Source organism: Myxocyprinus asiaticus, chromosome 29 (assembly GCF_019703515.2).
Source record: "Myxocyprinus asiaticus isolate MX2 ecotype Aquarium Trade chromosome 29, UBuf_Myxa_2, whole genome shotgun sequence".
NCBI classification, from domain to species: Eukaryota; Metazoa; Chordata; class Actinopteri; order Cypriniformes; family Catostomidae; genus Myxocyprinus; species Myxocyprinus asiaticus.
Window position 1 is genome coordinate 14,964,584 of NC_059372.1, and position 22,026 is coordinate 14,986,609.

A 22,026-nucleotide genomic window follows, 5' to 3' on the forward strand; every position below is an offset into this window, starting at 1 on the left:
ACATTAAGTTAGTTGTTTAGCTGACTGTATACCAGATCTAGGATCAAAAAAGAACCAAGCTGTAGTGTTACAGTGGCCCCTGACAATATAGAAGTATACTTGATTTTTTTTCCCCCAGTTAAAAGGAAAATTTTAGGCATGAGAATCACCACATGGCACTAGAGATGTGGCATTTACTGGCAGAGCTAATCCCTCACACACCCTGTATTGTAGCAATGTGACGGCGTTAACTTCCGTTTTCATTTTTTTTCTTTTCTCTCTCAGACACTATCAAGTTTTGACACGTTCAGGTCATGCAGGTGTAGCCCTACCCTCGTGGGTTCTTTGCGGTTGTCTAGGGGAGGAAATATATTATGCAATAGCCTAATGTCAGAAAAAAGGGTAAAGTAATACTTTACCACAAGGTTCTATTTGTTAACATTTTTGTTTATGCATTAGAAATCAAGTTCTTACAAAGAACAATACTTTTCTACAGCATTTATTAATCTTGGTTAATGTTAACTTTAGTAAATGCATTATGAACTAACACGAACTAACAATGAATAACAGTATTTTCAAATGTTAACAAATACTTTTAATTTGTTAAATGTATTTGTTGAAATTAACATTAAAGATTAAAAAGTACTGTAAAAGTATTGTTCATTTTTGTTAAAGAGTTACTGGAAAAGGCAGTTATTTTTTAAATATATATATATATATATACATATTTCAGTTCAGCAATGCCCAGTAAACTTAATCCATATAAAATGACTTCAAATTGTACTGCAATGCAAAAGTAGACACAAGTAGAACGCTTGTTTTCATTTGCCTCGAGTCTCACCATTCTATTCCTGTTTTAAACAAGTAAAAGTCTTGTGTGTGTTTTTTACACGATATGTTGCTCATCTTTGCTTATCTGCTATTTGCTATTTGTGTCTTTCATCACTATTTTTAACTAAATTCAACGAGTTGTTGCACAGCAGTACGCCACTATATTTAGAACAATAAACGTGCGGATTGTTTGCGTCAATGGAATCCCGTGCGTGCGTCATGTCTTTTAACTTCGAGCACTCTGATTGGACGGCATCCGGAAAGATTCGCTGAGGATCTCCGCCCCTGCATGGCCATATTTGCCATTGGAACGCCTCGAGAGGATGCAACCTCTGACGTAACGGCAAAATAAAGTAGTCGGTAAATATCAGCTCGCTTACAGAAATGTGAGAAAACCGTCTCGTCGTGGCCGTGGACGTTATACATGAGTATCCATCACTTGGAATACGGACGCTTACAAGTCCCGCACTGCAATACATAATCAGGTTAGTAATTATTTATCTTTTAAAACGTAGTTATTGCATTTCTTTTTCTGATGCACTTATTTATGCTTAATTTAAACCCTATACGAACAGCATATGTGTTTGCATTAGTACAAAATAGACGTGTATATTTATCAAATAAAACATTGTGCGGTTCAGGTCTATTTTTAATGTGTTATTCATTCTGTGGAGCGCGAGAGGTATTCCGAAACAACAAAGTGCGCTTCCAGCACCTTCAGGGACGAGGTATTATTAAGACATAACATTTGAAACATGGTTTAAACTTAATCATAAGCCATTTAAAACTGCTAAATTAAATAACTGTAATAAAAACTGTTTCACTGGTGCACGCGCAATGTCTCGATGCAACAGGTGCTTCTGTGAACGCAGCCGACAATATATTTGCACACATCTTCCATTTGTAGCCTATACTATGATATGTACTATACATGAAGTGTGTGTTGCTTTCACACGTGATGTTGTTGATAGAAAAAACTCTTAAACGCTGTACATTGCAAATGCATCGACTGCACTATAAAAAGTGAAACTGTGCGGTTGTTGCTTTAAGGGACTATTTCTATCTGAAATTACCCTTAAAATGTCTTGTAACCTAATGTTGTCAGGTTGGTTCAGTCATATTAAAATATATTTCTGAATTGAATAAACTAGTTAATTAGGATTAGTCAGTTAATGTGCATTAATCAGTGTTCATATATAGTATATGGGGTCAGTCAAATGACAGCTTGCATATGTGTTTGAGTTCAGGGGTCAGATGAATATCAGGTGGTGCCATGTTCTCACCTTGGGCAAGGTCAAGGCAGTCTGTCAAACTGTTCGACCATAATACCCTTTATGAAATGCAAAGTGAGTTCAAGTATAAAATTATGGCTGCAGAACAGACATTGGCATGTTTTCCATATTTTTCCATTGCCAATCTAAAAATAAGTGTAGTGGAAATGAGATTAGACTAATATGGAGTGGTAATGTTTTGCATTTAGTGTGATTTGAATGCAGTTTCCCTCACTGTGCATATTCAAATCTGTCTTTCTACAAATCAGGCCTCTTCTTCATTTAGATTATCAGTTACCTTATGGAACATTCTGAAGATAATACTCAAATACTCATTGTCTGTGTTTGTTGGGGAAATTCGGATCCATCTAAAAAGTTCCATAAACACCACTGACTCCGTCTCGCATGTGTTGCCGCCCACACAAACGTACTCACACCCTCTCGATAAGGCAAAACCCACGTGTCCTGCTCATATGACGGTGTTCAGTCTCTGGATGCAGTGACAAAATAAACATGGCAGCCCTTTCCAGCTAGACAGCTCTCCAAGTTTTCATAGAATCTCAGAGGACTTCAGAAAACTGGTTTTAATACAGACTCCTTGACCTGTAAATAAGGCATTAGGTGCAGTCTAGTTGTAGGTCAGGACATTGAGTTCAGTTCTTGAGGTATTTGATGGCATAGTACAGGCAGGGGTGTCACTCAAAAACCCATTTGGCCCAAATATCTGAGGTGGCACATTTCAAGCTTGCCCTCTCCCCATCCATGTTTGGTTTTTGTGAGACATTTCTGAGGCAATATCTACAGTATTGAAAAGTAGATGTTGTGGTTCTGTTCTACAGAAATGACCTGTGTTCAAAGTCAACATGGAGTTCAGAGCTCCCTCTTCAGCTCAGAGTTTTTGAATCCTGACTTCACCTCCAGGTTGGCCATGGATGTAAGTGACCAGCGGGACCAGCTATCTACGCCCTCTCTACCCAGCATCACCTCACTGGTCGGAGGCTACATGGGCGAGTTTGACACCTACTCCTGCCAGATTGCCACAGGTGCTGCATCTACCTGTGCAGGCATCACCTCCGGACAGGACTCCGCATTCAAGCTGGATGACCTCCATGTGTACGGCTGCTACCCAGGCACATTTGCTTTGAGTTACCTGGATGAGACATTGTCCTCCTCAGGTGGGTCAAACTGCTTTGGAAGACCAGCCTCTGCTCCGTCACCCTCCACCCCTGGGTTCCAGCCTATGTCGGCCTGGGATAGCACCTATGGTCCTTGCTCCCCGGATGATGGCTGCTGGACTTCTGAGAAAACACCTCTGGCTCAGACTCCCTCATACTTAAATTTTGGGCATGTCACAGCCAATGAGCTTTCTCCCTTGGGCCAGATGCAGTCTCAGCTCCCAGATCAGGACCCGTTCTCTCAAACCTCGCAGCACGGTTCTCCTCTTCCCTTCAGTCCGCTCAGCCTGGAGCAGGGCAGTCGGGATGGGTCTGCACTGATGGACGGACATCTCTCCCCTAAAGTTAGAAGCCCCACAGGAAATGAGGGACGCTGTGCAGTGTGTGGAGACAATGCTTCCTGCCAGCATTATGGGGTGCGCACCTGTGAAGGATGCAAGGGCTTTTTCAAGGTAAGACAGGTCATATTAACATAAGCATATTGTCATATAATATTATGATATAGTATTAATAAACAGTATTATTTCAAATAATTATGCTAATTAATCTCAGCATTTGGTACTGGGGTATTAGACTTGATTCAACTGAAAGGTCCTTTTTGATTTTTAGCGTACTGTACAAAAAAATGCCAAGTATGTGTGCCTTGCCAACAAAGACTGCCCAGTGGACAAAAGGCGGCGAAACAGATGCCAGTTCTGCCGCTTCCAAAAGTGCCTAGCTGTAGGAATGGTAAAAGAAGGTAAGAACAAATACCTCCAACAGGCAATGAATGGACAGTTTTCTTGTATGTATTTTCTTGTATGCCTTGTGTGTATGTGTATCCATCCATCCATCTATTGCATACAAGAAAATATATACAAGATACATAAGGTATATTTAACATAACATTATTGTAATTCCAATTTTATAATTGCCATTTTTATATGACATTACTGTTTGCCAGTGCACTATAATTTCTACTGGGTTAATTCTGTATTAAATGAATATTCCGGGTTCAATAAAAGTTAAGCTCAATCGACAGCATTTGTGGCATAATATTGATTTCCACAAAAATACATTTGGACTTGATCCTCCTTTTCTTTAAAAAAGGTAAAATCTTGGTTATAGTGCGTCACTTACAATGGAAGTGAATGGGGCCAATTCGTAAACGTTAAAATACTCACTGTTTCAAAAGTATAGCCACAAGACATAAATAATATGGGTGTTAACATGACTTCAGTGTGATAAATTTGCTTTCTAACCTTTTCTCTGTAAAGTTATATCCAATTTTACAACTTCGTTGCCATGACAATGTAATGTCAACAGACCCTAAAACGACTGTAAAAAGTATGATTTAAACAATTTAACAGCTCAAATAATACATTAGATTGAACAGAAGAAATAATGTAAGTGCTTTTATAAATTATAAGCTTCATATTTCTGTCTTTAAGCCCACCAAAAATTGGCCCCATTCACTTCCATTGTAAGTGTCTCATTGTAACCCTAATGTTTGCTTTGGAAAAAAAAAAGAGGGACGATCCATATTTTTTTTTGTTTTTTTTGTGGTAATCAACATTATGCCACAAATGATGCTGATTGAGCTTAACTTGCATCAAAATCAGAATATTCCTTTTAAAAAGTCCACATACTCAAGGCATTTTTAATAAGTACATATATTTTCCCTTTGTGTAGTTGTGAGAACAGACAGCCTGAAAGGTAGAAGGGGTCGTCTGCCATCCAAGCCAAAAGTTGTCCAAGACTCAGTGTCTGTCTCCTCCCCTGTAAACCTCATCGCCTCTCTCATCACTGCCCATATTGACTCAAACCCTGCCAGTGGAAATCTGGACTACTCAAAGGTGAGGACAAAACACACTTCACTGTACAATGTTCAATGTTTTCTACATATCTTTTATATTGTATTATGCTTCTGCACACTTATAAAGGTAATTCATTGTTTTTGGTCATTGTTTAGTATCAGGAATCAGTATCTGGATTGTCTGAGAAGGAGGATGCCAACGACATACAGCAATTTTATGACCTGCTAACAGGATCAATGGATGTTATCAGAAAGTGGGCTGGAAACATCCCTGGATTCAACGCCTTTTGTAAGGAAGACCAAGAGCTTCTCCTGGAGTCAGCATTTGTTGAGCTATTCATACTTCGGCTAGCCTACAGGTACAGTGAATTTCAATTTGTATGACAGTAAATTTGTGTATCTGTACAGTACTCAGTCCTGGGATGGTTTTATTTTTTTGATTACCTATCCCTTTAAGAACTTATTGCTGTCGATGTTATGTAGTTTATTGCCATAAAATAAGTAGTCTATCAGCAGAAAACTTATTCATCTCTTTACATTTACTCCAGGTCAAACCCTGAGACAGACAAACTTATTTTCTGCAATGGTGTGGTTCTCCACCGGACGCAGTGTGTGCGAAGCTTTGGTGACTGGATTGACTCAATCATGGAGTTCTCTCAAAGTTTACATCGCTTGAACTTGGATGTCTCGTCTTTCTCCTGCCTTGCCACACTGGTCATAATCACAGGTACATGACTGTCTTTTGATCTTTTGTTTGTTATATTTTACCCATCACAAGATTTACCGTGTTGTAAACCTAAAAATGAAGTCTCTAATCCAGACTGTGACCTACAGATCGTCATGGCCTGAAAGAGCCCAAACAGGTCGAGGACCTCCAAACCCGCCTGATCACATGTCTCAGAGACCAGGTCTCCACAAGTGCCCATGAAGCCACCCGGCCCAACAACTTGTCCCGACTCCTGGGCAAGCTTCCTGAGCTGAGAACACTGTGCACTCAGGGTCTCCAGCGAATCTTCTACCTTAAACTGGAAGACTTGGTCCCTCCTCCACCAATTGTGGATAAAATCTTCATGGACACATTGCCATTCTAATGAGATTTTATATGTGGACAACCGAAGTGACTTAAACTGGTGAAAAATACGGATATGAGCAGTTTGATGTTTGGGGATCTTAAAGGACTGTATTGCTTGCTGTTCTCTGCTTTCTTTCAATGGAATCAGAGAAAGATGACATTCTACTTACACCCGAGTTTGGATCCTAAGTTACAGAGTCTTCAAAAGTAAATTCATTAAGACATCCAGTAGCATTTCAGGTCAATGGTGCAAAACAAAGAGAAAATCAAACGTCCTGTATGTGGTTTCTATATGAAAGAAATGCATGCAGATATTCCCATAAAATCAGTATTAGACATATTATCAGAGGTCATATTCAAAATATAAAAGCATCTAAGTATCCAACTGAACATCCAATTTCCCGTAAACCATTACCTGTGGTTTATGGGAGGTTAGAAAGGTGATGGACCAAAACAGAAAAGGAAAAATAGAAAAGGCATTTACTTGGATGCTTAAAGCCGAAATGTGTAATTTTTTCAGTGTTAAAATACTGTCTCCTATCCCGGCTTAATATGCAGAGACAACTATAAATAAGCCATTGGTAGGCCGATTTCACCGAAACAAAGACAGGAGATTGTTTGGAAAACATGCACAGAAATGACACATATCAGCTTTAAATTATTAAGAAAAAGCCTTAAAAATTCTCTCAATTGCCAGAACATTATCTCCTTAAACATGCTCAGAAATGTTTCAGCCTTAACCTTTACACTGAAAACACAGATACACTGAGTACAGAACTGATGTGAATGCAATCGAGGAACGTGGTACACTGTTGTTATATGGCTAATGTATCAAACCTGTTTAAGTGACAAACAGGTGTATTTTAAGATTCAATAGTTTTTTTAAAGATTTTTCATTAATATTTTTGAAAGGTCACAAGAGATCCAGTGCAGCTACTGTACATGTACCATGTACAGCTTCTTATGTGAAAATACTTCGAGTTTTATTACTGAACCTGACTTAGTTTAGTGTACCAGTCAAACCTTAGAGTTATTACATTTGTATGTATGTGTTTTATAGATGTATAGATGTGGCAAGAGCTTCTGCATACTGTAACTTTTTCTCACAATGACAAAATCAAGTTTGGGCATTCTGTTTTTTTTTTTTTTATTATTACATAAAATGAAAGATATTGCTTATCTTTCATTGATTTTGTGCAGCTCTCAATATTAAATATATTGTGAACAGAAATCATCTTTGGTGCTTATACTTTCTTTACATTACTGATTGAGAAATATTCATCATTTTCATATGTTAGCATTTGAGATAAATTGTTTTAGTGATAAAAGAGATTTTTTCAAGCAAGATCTCAAGCAAGATCTGAGTGGTTTTCTTCTTTAAAATACTGTTAAAATTTTAATTATTGCCCACATAGAGGCTCAAGCCCTATCTAGGGACCAGAATATCATAGAGACTTCAGGGAGAGCTCTTTTGAACACCCTAGTAACCACCCAGAGCACCCTAGAAATCACATAGCAACCACTCTGAACACCTTAGCAACCATCCTGGCAACCACCCACAACATTATAGTTTTGTGGCTGCAAGTTTTTCACAGCAAACACCACTCACATCAATTTCAAAATCTAGTTGTGAATATAGTTTATATTTTCACTTTCTACCAATAATTATTGATAATACTTCACTGGCATTCCTTCACAAATGGTTTCATAATTTCCTTTGTGTTCTGTAATGATAAAAATTTCCAGTAGAGTACCACCAGCCAGTTTGCAGTTTGTCTAAAGGGGCCCCATACAGCAGCCTATATATTTTAGGGTGTAAAAGTCGTCTCAGATTTCATTCAGCTAATTTCATCACAACAGTGTCGGACTGCCTTTGAGTTACACAAGCCGCATCATGTGACTTTCCCTTATTATACATAAAGAGATTTATGAGCCATAGCTGCCTCTGCACCCCCTTCTTGCCACTATCAAGAAGTACTGTATCACTCTAGACTACTATGGAACACATTGACCCTGTTTGTCCATAAGAGGTATTTATTAATAATTTTGTGCGGTAGCTTCAAAGCACTGAACCTCTCTGATGGCTGACCCAGTCATGCTACATACCACAATGGCTGCTGGGTGTCACATATTCTCTCTCCCCTGCAGAGAACAGAATTCTGTGGCCTAATTTTGGGCCACTGTAATTTGCACTGACACATCCTGTGCCTGCCAAACTATGTGGCCAGTGGTATCAGCAAGGAAAGTAGACAAAGCAAGTGCCAAGGATTATGTGTGATACCTTCTGCCAGCTCCCCAGACCAACAGGTGAATTTTGGGGCTCGAATTGAAAGGGATCCTCAACATCAGAGACCCTAGGCTGATATGTTATGTAATCCTTGGTCATTCTAAATTTCACATAATACCTGGGTGGTGGCAATGAAATTGGCCTGAAAGGGGCTTACCGTAAGTTTCAAATTGAGTCATTATAGAAAAGAGATATCCCAAGAAACCAAAGAGTTAGCTAGGGCAATGTTTTATGTTATATAATCATCTTCATAGTTTGCAGTTACAGGTTGCTTACTCTTTGACACTTCTTTATGTCTTTATAAAACGTTAAGATAAGGGTTTTATCGTAATATATTCATGAACATGCCAGACACAGCTTTTGTGAACAACTTGCATGGATGGTCAGGAGATAGAGGAAACCCTATAGTAAATAATTTTAGCTCATCATTGTGGTTATGTAACCTAATCTGCTCCTTTGTCAATTTGACAATGAGAAATGAGGGGGGAAAAACTTCAGCATTTGGCAACATTTTGCTTGTTTGTGTGTTGTTATTATTAAATAAGTTTATTTGAAGTGATTACCTGAAATCAATTACACTCGATGGATGGACGGATGGATGGAATTATGAATCCTTATTATAATTATATACAATCAAAAATATACAAATTGTTTGCTTTTGGGAAACCCAAACAGTGAGTCAGCAGACTGGAGAACAGTTATAAAATTGTCTGGAATGGAAAACTTATCAGAACATCTGAAGGACATGGCATCTCTCTAATAAAACATACCAGAGTTCATCCACAAGAAGTAATTGGATCAAGTCACTATCACTCCGATTACACCAGTTATGTGGGCAAGGCTGGGGACAACTTACAAAAATACCCACAGTTTCCATGTTTTGCATGTCCAGATTTTCATTGCAACATTAAAACAAGGTGTTGAAGAGCACATTACCATGGTGACAATTAAACAGGTTTTGCTTCAAAAGGTTACATTTATAATGTAAAACCTCCAATACAATACTGTCACTAGCAGACTTGAGAACACAGGAATGCTGGGATATAAAACAAGACCGACAGGGAGGCTCAAGTTTCGCTTGTAAGCAGCAAGTTTTGGAAAAGGGCCCAAAGGTTGTTCAGAGTTCTGCCACGCAGTCCACTAACAAGGAGGGACAGAATGATCAGACGCAAGACACTAACACAGTCAGATGACACACTAATCACACAACAGGTGCTCACTTATATTGATGGCCTTTTAAGTCTATTCAGTTATATTGATGTGGTGGAAATAAATCCAGCCAATCACTACAAATCAGCCAATCTGACATACAGTATCAAGATTCAAAGACTTTTTCTAAACCTAGAATGTAAAATGTAGCTGTCATCAACAAACTTCTTTACTAGCCTGTTACTGGATTTAGCCGAAAACAATGAAAGTGAATGGGGACCATTTTTGGAGAGTTTAAAGGCAGAAATATGAAACTTATAATTTTTATAAAAGCACTAATTCTTCTGTTAAAACTCAATATTATTTGAGCTGTAACATTTTTTAAATACTTGTTTTTACAATCGTTTTAGGGTTTGTTGAGATTACATCATCATGGCAACAAAGTTGTAAAATTTGTTATAACTTTACACAGAAATGTTTAGTAAGCAATTTTATCACACTAAAATTATGTTCACACACATATTGTTTATGTCTTGTGGCTATACTTTTGAAACAGTGATTATTTTAACGTTTATGGAATGGCCCCATTCACTTCTACTGTAAGTGCCTCAGTAGAACCCAGATTTTTCGTTGGTGTTTTTTTTTTTTTTGTTTTGTTTTTTTTTCTCCCCTTTTTCTCCCCAATTTGAATGCTCAATTCCCAATGTGCTCTAAGTCCTTGTGGTGGCGTAGTGACTCTCCTCAATCCGGGTGGCGGAGGACGAATCTCAGTTGCCTCCGCGTCTGAGAATGTCAGTCCGCACATCTTAACACGTGGCTTGATGATCACGTTATTGCGGAGACATTATTCTATTATATTCTCCATGGCATCCATACACAACTCACCACACGCCCCACAGAGAGCAAATCACATTATAGCAATCACGAGGAGGTTACCCCATGTGAATCTACCCTCCCTAGCAACTGGGCCAATTTGGTTGCTTAGGAGACCTGGCTGGATTTTTGGTGGTTTTAAAGAAAAGGAGGGACTTGTCAAAATTAATTTTTTTGGTAATCAGTATTATGCCACAAATGCTGTTGATTCAGCTCTGCTCAACTTATATTGAACCCGGAATATCCCTTTAACATATGTAAATGATGATAAAAGCAAAACTGCCTATTGAGACATACTGTTTTTTTTATAGAAAACATATTGAATTAAATAATGTCTTACTCCATTGGCAAATTCTTTTGTCTTATTTTCAGCATAAATAACACAATTCTGTGATACTATTTGCCAATTGGGTAAAATTTATTATCCTACAATATATTTTACATTATTAGACTATGTTATCTTACACAATTTTGCTTGTCATGCAAATTTATCTTGCTTTAGAGGCTGATTTTCCCTGGAAAACCAAACAAAAATACTGATTAAGAAAATGATTGTCTGCATTGTACAAATTGCAATTTTGCATAATGCATTTATTATTAGAGTATTTAAAGGGATAGTTCACAAAACAAAAAGAGTCTGAGATGTTATAAGGATGGGAAAATGATAGGAATAAGAGAATTATCGTTTTTGGGTGAGTTATTCCTTTAAACCCGTTCATATACTGTAAGTGCGTTAGCCTACATTTCCTGTAGCTTTTATTTTTTCCTTGTTGGTGATTCTGCCTGCAACATTTTTTCATTCACAGAGACACAGACAGCAAGGCTATTTTTATAAACTGAACGCCCATGCTGTTTCAGTGAATGAGTTGACAATGTTGTTGATGCCTTGCCATGCACTAAACAGGTGCAGTAACTATGAGATTGATAGTGAGCGCAGCATAAAAGCAAATGAAAAATGTACTGTACACACTGAACTCATGACACAGTCTGAAATTGCTGAACCAATCCAGATTGGGCATCATGTGATATGTCATGCTGCAGTGTGAAAATGTGTCCTGTTTCAACTATGTTAATATGGTCTTGCAGTGTTTTGAATTAGAGAGAAGAGACTGAGACATAACTACTAAGAGTAAGATAGGAAAAAAAGATAATACATAAAGATAGATCAATGCATGTATGTGTCAAAAGTTGAAGGGAAAGTTTACCCAAAAATGAAAACTCTCTCATCCTTTACTCACCCTCATGCTGTTCCAAACCTGTATGAATTTCTTTCATTTGTGGAACACACAAGGAAGCAGAATGTGAACAAATTGTTTTCCACAGAAGAGAACAAGTAATACTGATTTGGAATGACATGAGGGTGAGTAAATGATAAGAGTTTTCATTTTTGGGTGAACTGTCCCTTTAAATATGCTTCATTCAAAACGAGGCACTTTGGTTATTTCCATTTTGCACTTGTTCCAATATGCAGCTCTCAAACAATCATCCCATTTATTTGGACAGAAAATAAAATAAATCACAGAACAGCACCTGGACAAGAACCTCCTCACACAACAGAGAAAGCCTTTTACCCTGGGAATAATCACAAGAATTCTTGATCGCTAACCACACAATTCAACTCTGACGCAACCCATTTTGCCTGCCTGAACAGAGGAGAAAATTCAAAGAAAAATTCCTGAACTCCATTATGACGTGGTGAGCTCGACCAAATCAGCATTTTTCTTTGCCATCAAAAAGGAGAACTAAACTTAAAAAAAGTGTACATTTTTGCTTGCATTAACAGTTAATGACATTAGGATGGCATAAATCAAACATTAATCACTTTTCATAAACATAAACTTAACATAATTAATAATTTGATATTATAAATATATAATAATCAAGTAATAATAATGAAAAATATTTATTAAAATAATAATATAAATAATAATAATGAAACAAAATAAATGTAAAATTAAATTAAATAACCCTAACCATAACCTAACCCTATCCCTAACAGTAATAATAATTAAATTAACTATTACACACTATTATACATTATACTGACTCTACTAATAGCGTCTAACTGTGACTATGTCTGCAAAGTTTCTGAAAAACCTCAAAGGGCATCATAGATGTCAAAAAAGTTGTGGAAGTTCAGGAGTAGATGTTGCAGCTTAGGCCACGTCCCACAAAAATCCATTTTCGTTTGAAAACTTTGTTTTCAGTTTCCCATAACGTAATTGTTTTCCAAAGAATGTTTGGAATGTTAAAGTTATTTTGGTGGAGCAAAATACTGTTCTAGTGTGGTTGAGAGGCTTAACTGTAGCAAAATCAATATGTTTTCAAGTAAAAACTTATTAGTGTGGATGTGGTCTTAGTTCCTATAAATGGTCTTTTTGGAGGAAGTTTTGAGTTCTGAAACTTACATTATGTTTTCATAGTACATCAAGCTCTTTTATCTCAAAAGATTAATTCCTCATGATGTGACCCCTTTAATACATTACTAAAATAAACTGAAAAAATATAACACTCATATATGCAGCTGGTCACATTGGGACCCCCTCTAGTGACATGACCAGTAGGGAATGGTTCAGTGTATTCAGTGAGGCCTGTACACAGAGCAACTGCATTGTTACAAATGAGCCTTACCACCAGACAGACTGAAAGGACAGTAATGTTTCACATTTCAAGTGACATGCAGTTAAATTTGTCTGTTTGTATTAACATAGCTTTTCATGTTAGCCACATGTTTTGTCAACCACAATAGACAGGATCTTGTCTCAGAACTTCTATGAAACTGGCTGAGCAGGTGTATTATTTTACAAAATGCAAATGAATGAGTAAAATAGCTATCTTGTATAGCAGGAACAGACATTGTTTCCACGTAAAGATGAAGTATGGCAAGCCGAATTGACATTTAATCATGTGCAGAATATCAACAATTCAATTTTTACTAGTCAAAATGCTTATTTTTGATATCAGGAATGGAATTACTACTAGGAAAGTATTATTTTTTGACATTATGAATTACATTTGCACTAGTTAAAATTTTAATTCTTGGTATAAAAAAATGACATCATAACTTGCAGAAATGCACATTCTTAATATCAAAAATGGAATTTCAACTAGTAAAACACAATTCTTGAGATACAATCACTGAGCACTTTATTAGGAACACCTGTACACCTACTTATGCATGAGATTATCTAATCAGCCAATCGTGTGGCAGCAGTACTATGTAATAAAATCATGCAGATACGGGTCAGGAGCTTCATTTAAAGTTCACATCAACCATCAGAATGGGGAAAAATGTGATCTCAGTTATTTCGACCATGGCATAACAGAAAGGCTACGGTAACTCAGTTAACCACTCTGTACAATTGTAGTGAGCAGAATAGCATACACATCGAACCTTGATGCGGATGGGCTACAACAGCAGAAGACCAGGTTGAGCACTTTATTAGGGCCATAGTGTTCCTAATAAAGTGCTCAGTGAGTGTAATTGCATTTTCACTAGTAGTATTTCACAATGATCTGTCATTTACTACTATTCAAAACACAACTATCTTTAATGAATTTCTTACTCCAGTTTCACGAAATCATCAATGCATTTCTTGCTAGAAAAAAAAAAAATCTATTTTTTGTTATCTGTAATTAGTTTTTTCACTAGTGGCAATGTTAACTTCAGATATCTGTAATGTGATTATAACCAGTGAGAAAGCCTTTCACGATATCTTTAATTATTCTCCAGTTTATTGATATCTGAAAATCCTAAAATCAATACCAAATCATGTTGAAATACATTTACAGATATCAGGAATGGACATTTAACAATGTAATTGTTGATATAAAAAAATTATACGTTTTGCTAGTAAGAAGTGCATTGCTGATATGTGAAATTAGATTTTCAGTTAAGAAAGTAATAATAGATAACTGTAATTGCATTTTAAATAGGAGTGAATGACATCACTGTGAAGATCTACTAGTTGCAATTCTACTAGTTGGTAATGACATCATTTTTTATATCAAGAATTAACATTTTAACTAGTGCAAACATATTTAGCACTTTCACAAGTAGTAATTTCATTCTTGATATCATGAATTTCATTTATTTATTATTTTTTGATATATGTAATTCATATATTTCACGTGATTTAATATCAAAGGGTGTGCAAAAGAGGAAGTGTGTAATTTTTGGAATACTAATTTATTTTCTCATATCCTAGTTTAAAGGTGCATTCAGTAATTTTTTCCTCAAAAAAAGTTTTACTCTTTGTAAATTGTCATTTTGCAATATACCTGTATGAAAGAAAATCATGACCACTGACATTAAAATGAAGACTCCAGTTATATCAGTAACCTTATAAAAGCTGTTTTATTCTACATGGAGTGGGTCCGCACATGGGAGCTGCCATGTTAGAATCACATGACCAGCTGAATACTACTCGCTTAATCTCAGTAACTGTCCTGTTATTTGACACTTTCACTCATTGATTAAAGTAATCATTGCTGTGAATACTAAATATCTACAATGGCATTAAACTGAAAACTATTGATTTTAAATGATGCTGCTTCCAAGCCACTAGGTGTCAGTGTGAGTCCAAGATGACACAAAGACAAAAGTTACCTTAACATGCAGAGACAACAAAGGGTTCGTTCACACGGAATTCGGTTTTGCATTTAAAAAAGCTAGTTGCAGTGCAACAAATCGAACAGAAAGCAGGTTTCTCAAGAGTGTTTTTTATATACCCAGTTAAGAGACATTTAAAAAAACAGCAAGTTGTGGTGCAGCGATCAAAGTGGTCCATCTAGCGCATGTTTGCATAGAAAAACAATTAAAAAACAGCAAAGACGGACACCAAAATGTGTTTGTGTGAACTGCCTCTAAGATATTTGTAGTATAAACGCAGAAGAGTCCGACCAGTCCAATACAGCAACATAGAGGCTGTGTCTTGTTTCGAAGGCTGCATGCTAGGTAGAACACGTCCTTTGAAGGCTGCAGTATACTGAGTGTCCTCCTTTAAACAAGTGTCGTTTAAACGAGAAGGCCTTCGTAGGACAAACGGAAACGGAACGTAACATGGTTGCTATGACAGCACGCCACTCTTTAACAAGCGTGAACGCTTCAAATGAGAAGTGAACAAAGTCCCTCTGGAAGGGAATGCATGAGGTACATTTTAGGAGAGTTATAATGATGTAAAGAGAAAAGAAAATAGATTTTACAGGTGTACTTTTAGTCTAATACTTTATTTTAATTATATATTAATATAATTATACATATTATATACTCTGCACCCATCTACTGAGGTACTTCAACTTGGGAATTAACATTACTTGCGTTTGAACATCATATTTACGGGCAAATTGGCGTTATTATTATTTTTTTTTTAGACATTTCCGTTGAAGCAAAGAATTGTGGATTGTGAGTGCCCATGAAGGATACGCCTCATGGATCCTCTGAATTCCCGTGAAAGAAGGTCACATTCAAAGGCTGCATTCGAAGTGCCCTACTCAATTTTCTGAAATGAGACAGCCTCGATGACGTATGCGGCTGACAAATGCGACCTCCAGAGGACGCATTCTTCCAAACGAGACACAGCTATAGGCTCATCCAATAGCGTGAGTTTGGGGTGGGACTATCTGTTCGTCCGACCAATAAAAGATAGTGCGGAGTGTTTGGAAAAACTGTTTGAAAACAGATTCCGTTTGCTGGTGCAGAAATGAAACACTTCACCTTTAAGTTTGTTAAATGAGAAATAAAATATAATAATTGTTTGTTTTTCCTTTTTTAACTCCCATTTGTGTATGATTTTATATTTATCTCTTACACATAAACACAAACATGTGAACACATTCTAACTCTCTCTAACAGACTCACCCATGCACTACAGGCGTAGATTTTTCAGTGTACAGGTTGTTCCTCAGAGGAATTATATTTTGGGCTGTCAGAAGGGTGTCGTGTGTGGGTATTGCTGGGCTCTAACATTAGCCTTGAGTTTAAAAATACCCTCTCATCACATGAAATCAGTAACGGCACTTAGATGTGACGGAGTGCGTGTTAGCCAAGTCAGGCTCCTCAGGGATTATCACACCACTTGGCAACTGTAAGTGACACCGTCTCTCTCACCTGGACCTGAGAAAAATTCTGCACCATGATGAAACTGAAACAAGTTGGTAACAACGGGGTGATGATGACTACATCCCCAATAGTGCTGAGCAAACATGTGGGCTCCCTGCATTGTACTGTGCTGTAGCTATTTGTTTAATTATTTGACTAAATCAAACTTATTTTTTATATTTATTTATTCATTTATTTATTCTGACCATACTGTGCAGTGATTCTTGTTTAAAACTTCCAAATGCAAATATGCAGCACACTGTATAATGAACCTGAGACAAGTGTGCTAATTAAACAATAAGGTACAAAAGGCCGTGCTATATTGTGAATATATACCTTTAGCCGTGACTATCTTCACATTATGGCACAGCCTCGAGTGCCTTATTGTTTTTATAAATTGGATGCCTCATAATAAAATTACACACTTTTTTAAGATTAAAATCATTAAATGCCATCCCTCTGCTAAAATATAGTCCCTGACAAGTAAACAGTCAACAGAACGTAACTATGCAACAAGAATAGCTGTCAGCTATGGGTGCTGCACAGTGATACAAATAGAAGCTCTGTGAAGAGGTCCTTTTTTTTTCTTTTTTTTTTTTTTTTGGCTATTGATCAATCAGCATCCAGAACTGGAACTAACTGTTTTGATGTTACAAAATGAGGGTTTCTCTTTTTAAAAGTAGTGTTAGCTCACTATGGTGAACTAAGAATACTTTTACACAAGTCTCAACTGCAACATTTTGCTGCTAGTCTAGGAAAGTTTGTCACTGGGATGTACATGCAAAAATACACTCAAAAAAAAAAGGAACAAGCGTTCAGTTTACTTAATTAAAATGAACTTAAGTAACACAATTCTAGAACATTTTGTTACAACTTGATTTCATTGTGTTTTATCCATTTAAATTTGTAAAATGGAAGTTTACTTAATCTATTTGAGTTGGGACTACATGAATACATTTTGTAGCATTAATGTAGCATTGATGAAACTGGGCAGAGGATTTCCATTTCCCAGCATGTTTCATATGGGACTGGATAGGTAGAACAAATGATGAAATTAAGTGTTGATGCATTTTGGAGCTAGATGAGAATAGGAGGAGATTTGTTAATGTTTTATGTTTTGTTATATTGGTATTTAAAATGAGCGTCTGTTATGCTGGAGTTTCGGGGGGTTATCATTGTGGTGAAGATTGTTGCTTGTGCTTAGGTTGAGGATGGACTCGACTTTCAAATGATACTTCATTTGTGTGCTGCTTAGCTCTACTAGCAGTTGCTATTAAATTGACAGCACAACAGTTTCACTGTCCTTATACTTGCTCATCTGGAATATAATAATAATTAATAGGATCAACTAAGTTGGACCGACATAAGAAGATTATTTAAATCAATCTTAGTAAATCGAATGACAAACGTAATGAAGTTGAATTAAAACTGCTAGGACCTAATCCAACTAAATTATGTTGGCTCTATGAAACTGACTTATTCTGAATAAAAAATATTCAATTTCGTGTAAAAACTTTCTCCAGTTCAATTAAGTAAGGGTAAGGACTTAATTTTTTGAGTGACAGAAAGGAAGATAGCAACAAGTACAGTATATGCATTTAATACCATTTGTAAATACAATAAGCTGTGAAATTTCATAAAAAAATTAACCATATTTATTCTGGTACACATTATTTTGTAGTCTCTCAGGGTTGTGAACATGTCTAGCCAACAACAGCAAAGCAGACATATAAAGGCAGAAGTCAGCAACAGCTAATGTTACAGTCTTAGTGACAAAAAGGCAAATATTTTGCCGTTAAGTAGCAAATGTTTAAAATGTTCTAATGTAACATGCTTTAAAAACAGCTCATTGCTTTTTAAGTTGCCTCTGTAGGGATTTCATGTGCTATCATTGCGATGCTTGCTTTTTAAAATAAATGTTCTAACTTAAGAAAGTTATAAAATATATCATGACCACTATTTTACTATGGTATGGATACATTTTTTTAAAATAAATTTGTTTTCATTGGTTTTCATTGAGTAGATAATATCAAGCATCAAAAAGTTAGCTGCAAGGTGGTTAGAAACTTTTTAAAATATCTTTGAAAACTTGTTTTAATTTTCCGACACATAGTATGGTGCCATTATTAACCAACCTTTTATTGACCTTTTTATTTTGTGCAGTAAGATGATGAGTAATGGATTTGTCATTGGCCATTTTTCAGTTTGCATTTGATAAATCTACATGATCACGTTTTCAGTCAGTTCCATTGGTCAAGGCAATGCTGCCATCTGGCGTTTAAAGGTTGTTAAACACAATACAGTTACAGTATTGTTAAATGGATAGATCACCCAAAAATGAAAAATCTCTCATCATTTACTCACACTCATGCCATCCCAGAAGTGTATGACTTTCTTTCTTCTGCTGAACACAAACAAGGATTATTAGAATAATATTTAAGCTCTGTTGGTCCTTACAATGCAAGTGAATGGTGACCAGAACTTTGAAGCTCCAAAAATCACATAAAGGTCCTATAAACGTAATTCAGTAGATTCCAGTGGTTAAATCCATATCTTCAGAAGTAATATAATAGGTGAGTTTGAGAAACAGATCAATATTTAATCTTAAGACTTTTTTTTATTACCATAAATCTTCACTTTCACTTTCACTTTCAAAGTGTTAAAGAATGTGAAACTTTTGTTTTTTTTTTTGTGATAGAAACTTTGAGATGGATGGTTGCCACTGTGGGTTTGGAATATATATATATATATATATATACATACAGGTTTGGGAGGGTTACTTTTGAAATATATTCCACTACAGATGACAGAATACATGCTGTAAAATGTAATTTGTAACGTATTCCATTAGATTACTCAAGGTCAGTAACATATTCTAAATACTTTGGATTACTTCTTCAGCACTGGTAGATTTTTTTCACTTGTTTTGACTATAAAAACTCTGCCAGTACAGTAAGACAAAATACACATGTTAAAAATACATTCTCTGAAAAACCTAAATATCTTATGCAGTGTTGTTTCTAAAACAAGATCAAGATTTTTTGATATTTTTACAGGAAAACAATACAAAAATTATCACCAAGAATAAGATTTTTGCCCTAATATCAAAGGTCTTACTAGAAAAAATAAAATAAATTATGATCCAACGTGAATTTTCTTGATAAAAAAATATGATCGTGCCTGGTAATGTGCATGTAAAATGGCTAGAAATAGCATTTTAGCTTAGCGTAAAGCTGACAATTTACACAAGGTTTATTTCTATTTCTTCTGCTCCAAACGTACTTCAAACTTACTTCTCTGTCTGCTCGTATGAATGTAACACATCATAAGAAAGTGTTTCACCGCTGTTCAAATTCACTTTGGATCACATCATTTATATGTATAAATGTTTTCCATCTGAAAGGACTAAATATTAAATGAAACAAATGACAATAAAATGCAAAGTAATCTCTTCAGTAATCAAAATACTGTTTGAATGTAACTGTATTCTAATTACCAATGATTTAAATTGTAACTGTAGTGGAATACAGTTACTTATATTTTGTATTTGAAATACGTAATCCCGTTACATGTATTCTGTTACCCCTAAATATACTTTTCCAATGTATGCTGAGCACTATGTTGTATTTGCTTCCCTTTCTGGATCAACTTATCCATTTTAAATCTTAGTTGTGTAAAGACCTTCATCATACATGCATAAAATAAATGATATCTGCCTTCAAACCTAATTACAAGCGTTTAAGAATAAACCTTTAGATAATTTAAAAGGTTAAGACCATGAGAAACAAATGTAGCCAAATGTGTCTACATTTTTGACTGGTATTAGATTATAAAAACCCACGACAACCTCCTCAACACAAACCACTCTCAAACAAAAATTCAGCCACATCAGATATTCTTCACATCAGTGATTGTATAAGGCTATAGATATTCACTGGCCTGAGTTCAGATTGAAGAAAGTGTGCGCGCGCGTGCCCGTGCCTCTCATCGCGCGCTCAGAGGCGCATAGAAATACCGGAGAGCGCTTTTCCAGACATCACTTTGAAGGAGAGATGCTTGAATGATGTTCTATACCGTATATAGAATATGTAACCCAGGTTATCTGGCATGTACCAAAACTTTAACGACTATTTATGGCTCTTAAAAAGAACTTTAAACCATCTGTATTTTGGAAGCACACATGTGACCTTGGCAATCCCAGGTCCCTTTGGAAGTTGAAGTTTTAGAAAATCAACACTAAGCGTTTGACACGCCGAACAAACTCCAAAATGAATGTCTCACACGGAATATTTAACCGGACCATCTCTACAGCCAAGAATCCCTTGGAAAGCGTGCGAGGATGCTGCAACTTCTCGGTGATCACGAGCGACGGCTTCGGCGCGCCGCTGCAGGAGGAACGCGACCAGTTCATCATGCGTCTGGTGCAAATAGCGGTTCTCTGTGTGCTCTCACTGACTGTCATTTTCGGCATCTTTTTCCTCGGCTGCAATCTGCTCATTAAGTCCGAGAGTATGATAAACCTGCTGGTGGAGGACCGCAGACCTTCAAAAGATGCGGAAATTATCATGATCGCTGCATGAGTTAATGTGTCATTAATCTCACTATAGTGACTTAACAGAAAGAGACTGATGGCAAGTGAGGGTTTGATCTTCCTGCCAACTAGATGGAATTTTTTCACATTTGATCCTGGACCTCAGCCTGCATGTTGCTGACAATGGATGTTCTCTAGACCGGTTCTTGTCTGTTAAATGTCTTGCGTCTCCACTTTCCACAGTTTTTAAAACTTCATTAAGGCAACTGAAATCATGAGCAGAGAAAGATGAGACATACATTCATTAATCCAGCTTGAAACAGCGGATGGACATGAAAAATTAACATTTTGTGAAGAATGTACATCTCTCTCTCTCTCTCTCTCTCTCAAAGTGGGCTCCTTTGCTGAATAATTTGCATCTTATGAGTCCATGGAAATAATTGGGTTTTTCTTTATGGGTTTTAGAAAGATCATTGTAAACTTGCATGTAAATGGATTAAAAATAAATTAAAGTTCTAAAACAATGTTTTGGGATCATTCAACCTTCTTTGGCGAAGAACTGGATTTCTTCTGTCTATCAATATATAAAAGAATATAAACATAACATAACTGTTTACACAAAAGAGTATAAACAATGCACCCAATGGAATGATTATCTAATAAATCTCTGTGGTATGTCACAGTATTGCTCTTCAGCAGAGCAATACTGTAATAGAATGTGAATGGAGTTCTGTTGACATTAAAATTGACATATTAAATATTAAAAAGACAAAAAATGAGTTGGGTAATTCAGGTTAGATTCACATATTTCCCCACATGAGGGAGTGTCTATTTCATAGTTTCCCTTTTCTGATATCTTGCAGATGCATTACACCACAGGTGCCGATCACTCACAGACAAGCTTTAGTGGCAATTAAAATATCTTATTTGATTCCATCAATATGATACAATATTAAATATTGC

General features: G+C 36.3%; 2 protein-coding genes across 3 annotated transcripts; both read left to right on the forward strand.

The window, feature by feature from the left end:
• The first annotated feature begins 1,152 nt into the window (after positions 1-1,152).
• Positions 1,153-6,562, forward strand: LOC127420449 (nuclear receptor subfamily 4 group A member 1-like). 2 transcript variants are annotated; one of them, XM_051662750.1, is made up of 7 exons: positions 1,153-1,295; positions 2,921-3,708; positions 3,866-3,995; positions 4,928-5,091; positions 5,208-5,410; positions 5,600-5,778; positions 5,886-6,562. In XM_051662750.1, the coding sequence occupies exons 2-7, from the start codon at positions 2,923-2,925 to the stop codon at positions 6,140-6,142; spliced, it is 1,719 nt and encodes a 572-aa protein (XP_051518710.1). In that variant the 5' UTR covers positions 1,153-1,295; positions 2,921-2,922; the 3' UTR covers positions 6,143-6,562. The 2 variants fall into 2 exon arrangements, with proteins under 2 accessions (XP_051518710.1, XP_051518711.1); XM_051662751.1 differs by having other exon boundaries at positions 1,189-1,295; positions 3,003-3,708.
• A 14,025-nt stretch (positions 6,563-20,587) lies between these two features.
• On the forward strand, positions 20,588-21,680 carry rprm3 (reprimo, TP53 dependent G2 arrest mediator homolog 3). Its single transcript, XM_051662774.1, has one exon. It carries the CDS (start codon positions 20,801-20,803, stop codon positions 21,110-21,112), a length of 312 nt encoding a protein of 103 aa, XP_051518734.1. The 5' UTR covers positions 20,588-20,800; the 3' UTR covers positions 21,113-21,680.
• The last annotated feature ends 346 nt before the right edge of the window (positions 21,681-22,026 follow it).

Coding starts and splice junctions, on each gene's coding strand:
- LOC127420449 (XM_051662750.1), top strand. CDS start 2,923: ATGACCTGTGTTCAAAGTCAACATGGAGTTCAGAGCTCCCTCTTCAGC. Junction 3,996..4,927: donor TGTAGGAATGGTAAAAGAAG/GTAAGAACAAAT, acceptor CCCTTTGTGTAG/TTGTGAGAACAGACAGCCTG. Junction 5,779..5,885: donor CACACTGGTCATAATCACAG/GTACATGACTGT, acceptor TGTGACCTACAG/ATCGTCATGGCCTGAAAGAG.
- rprm3 (XM_051662774.1), top strand. CDS start 20,801: ATGAATGTCTCACACGGAATATTTAACCGGACCATCTCTACAGCCAAG.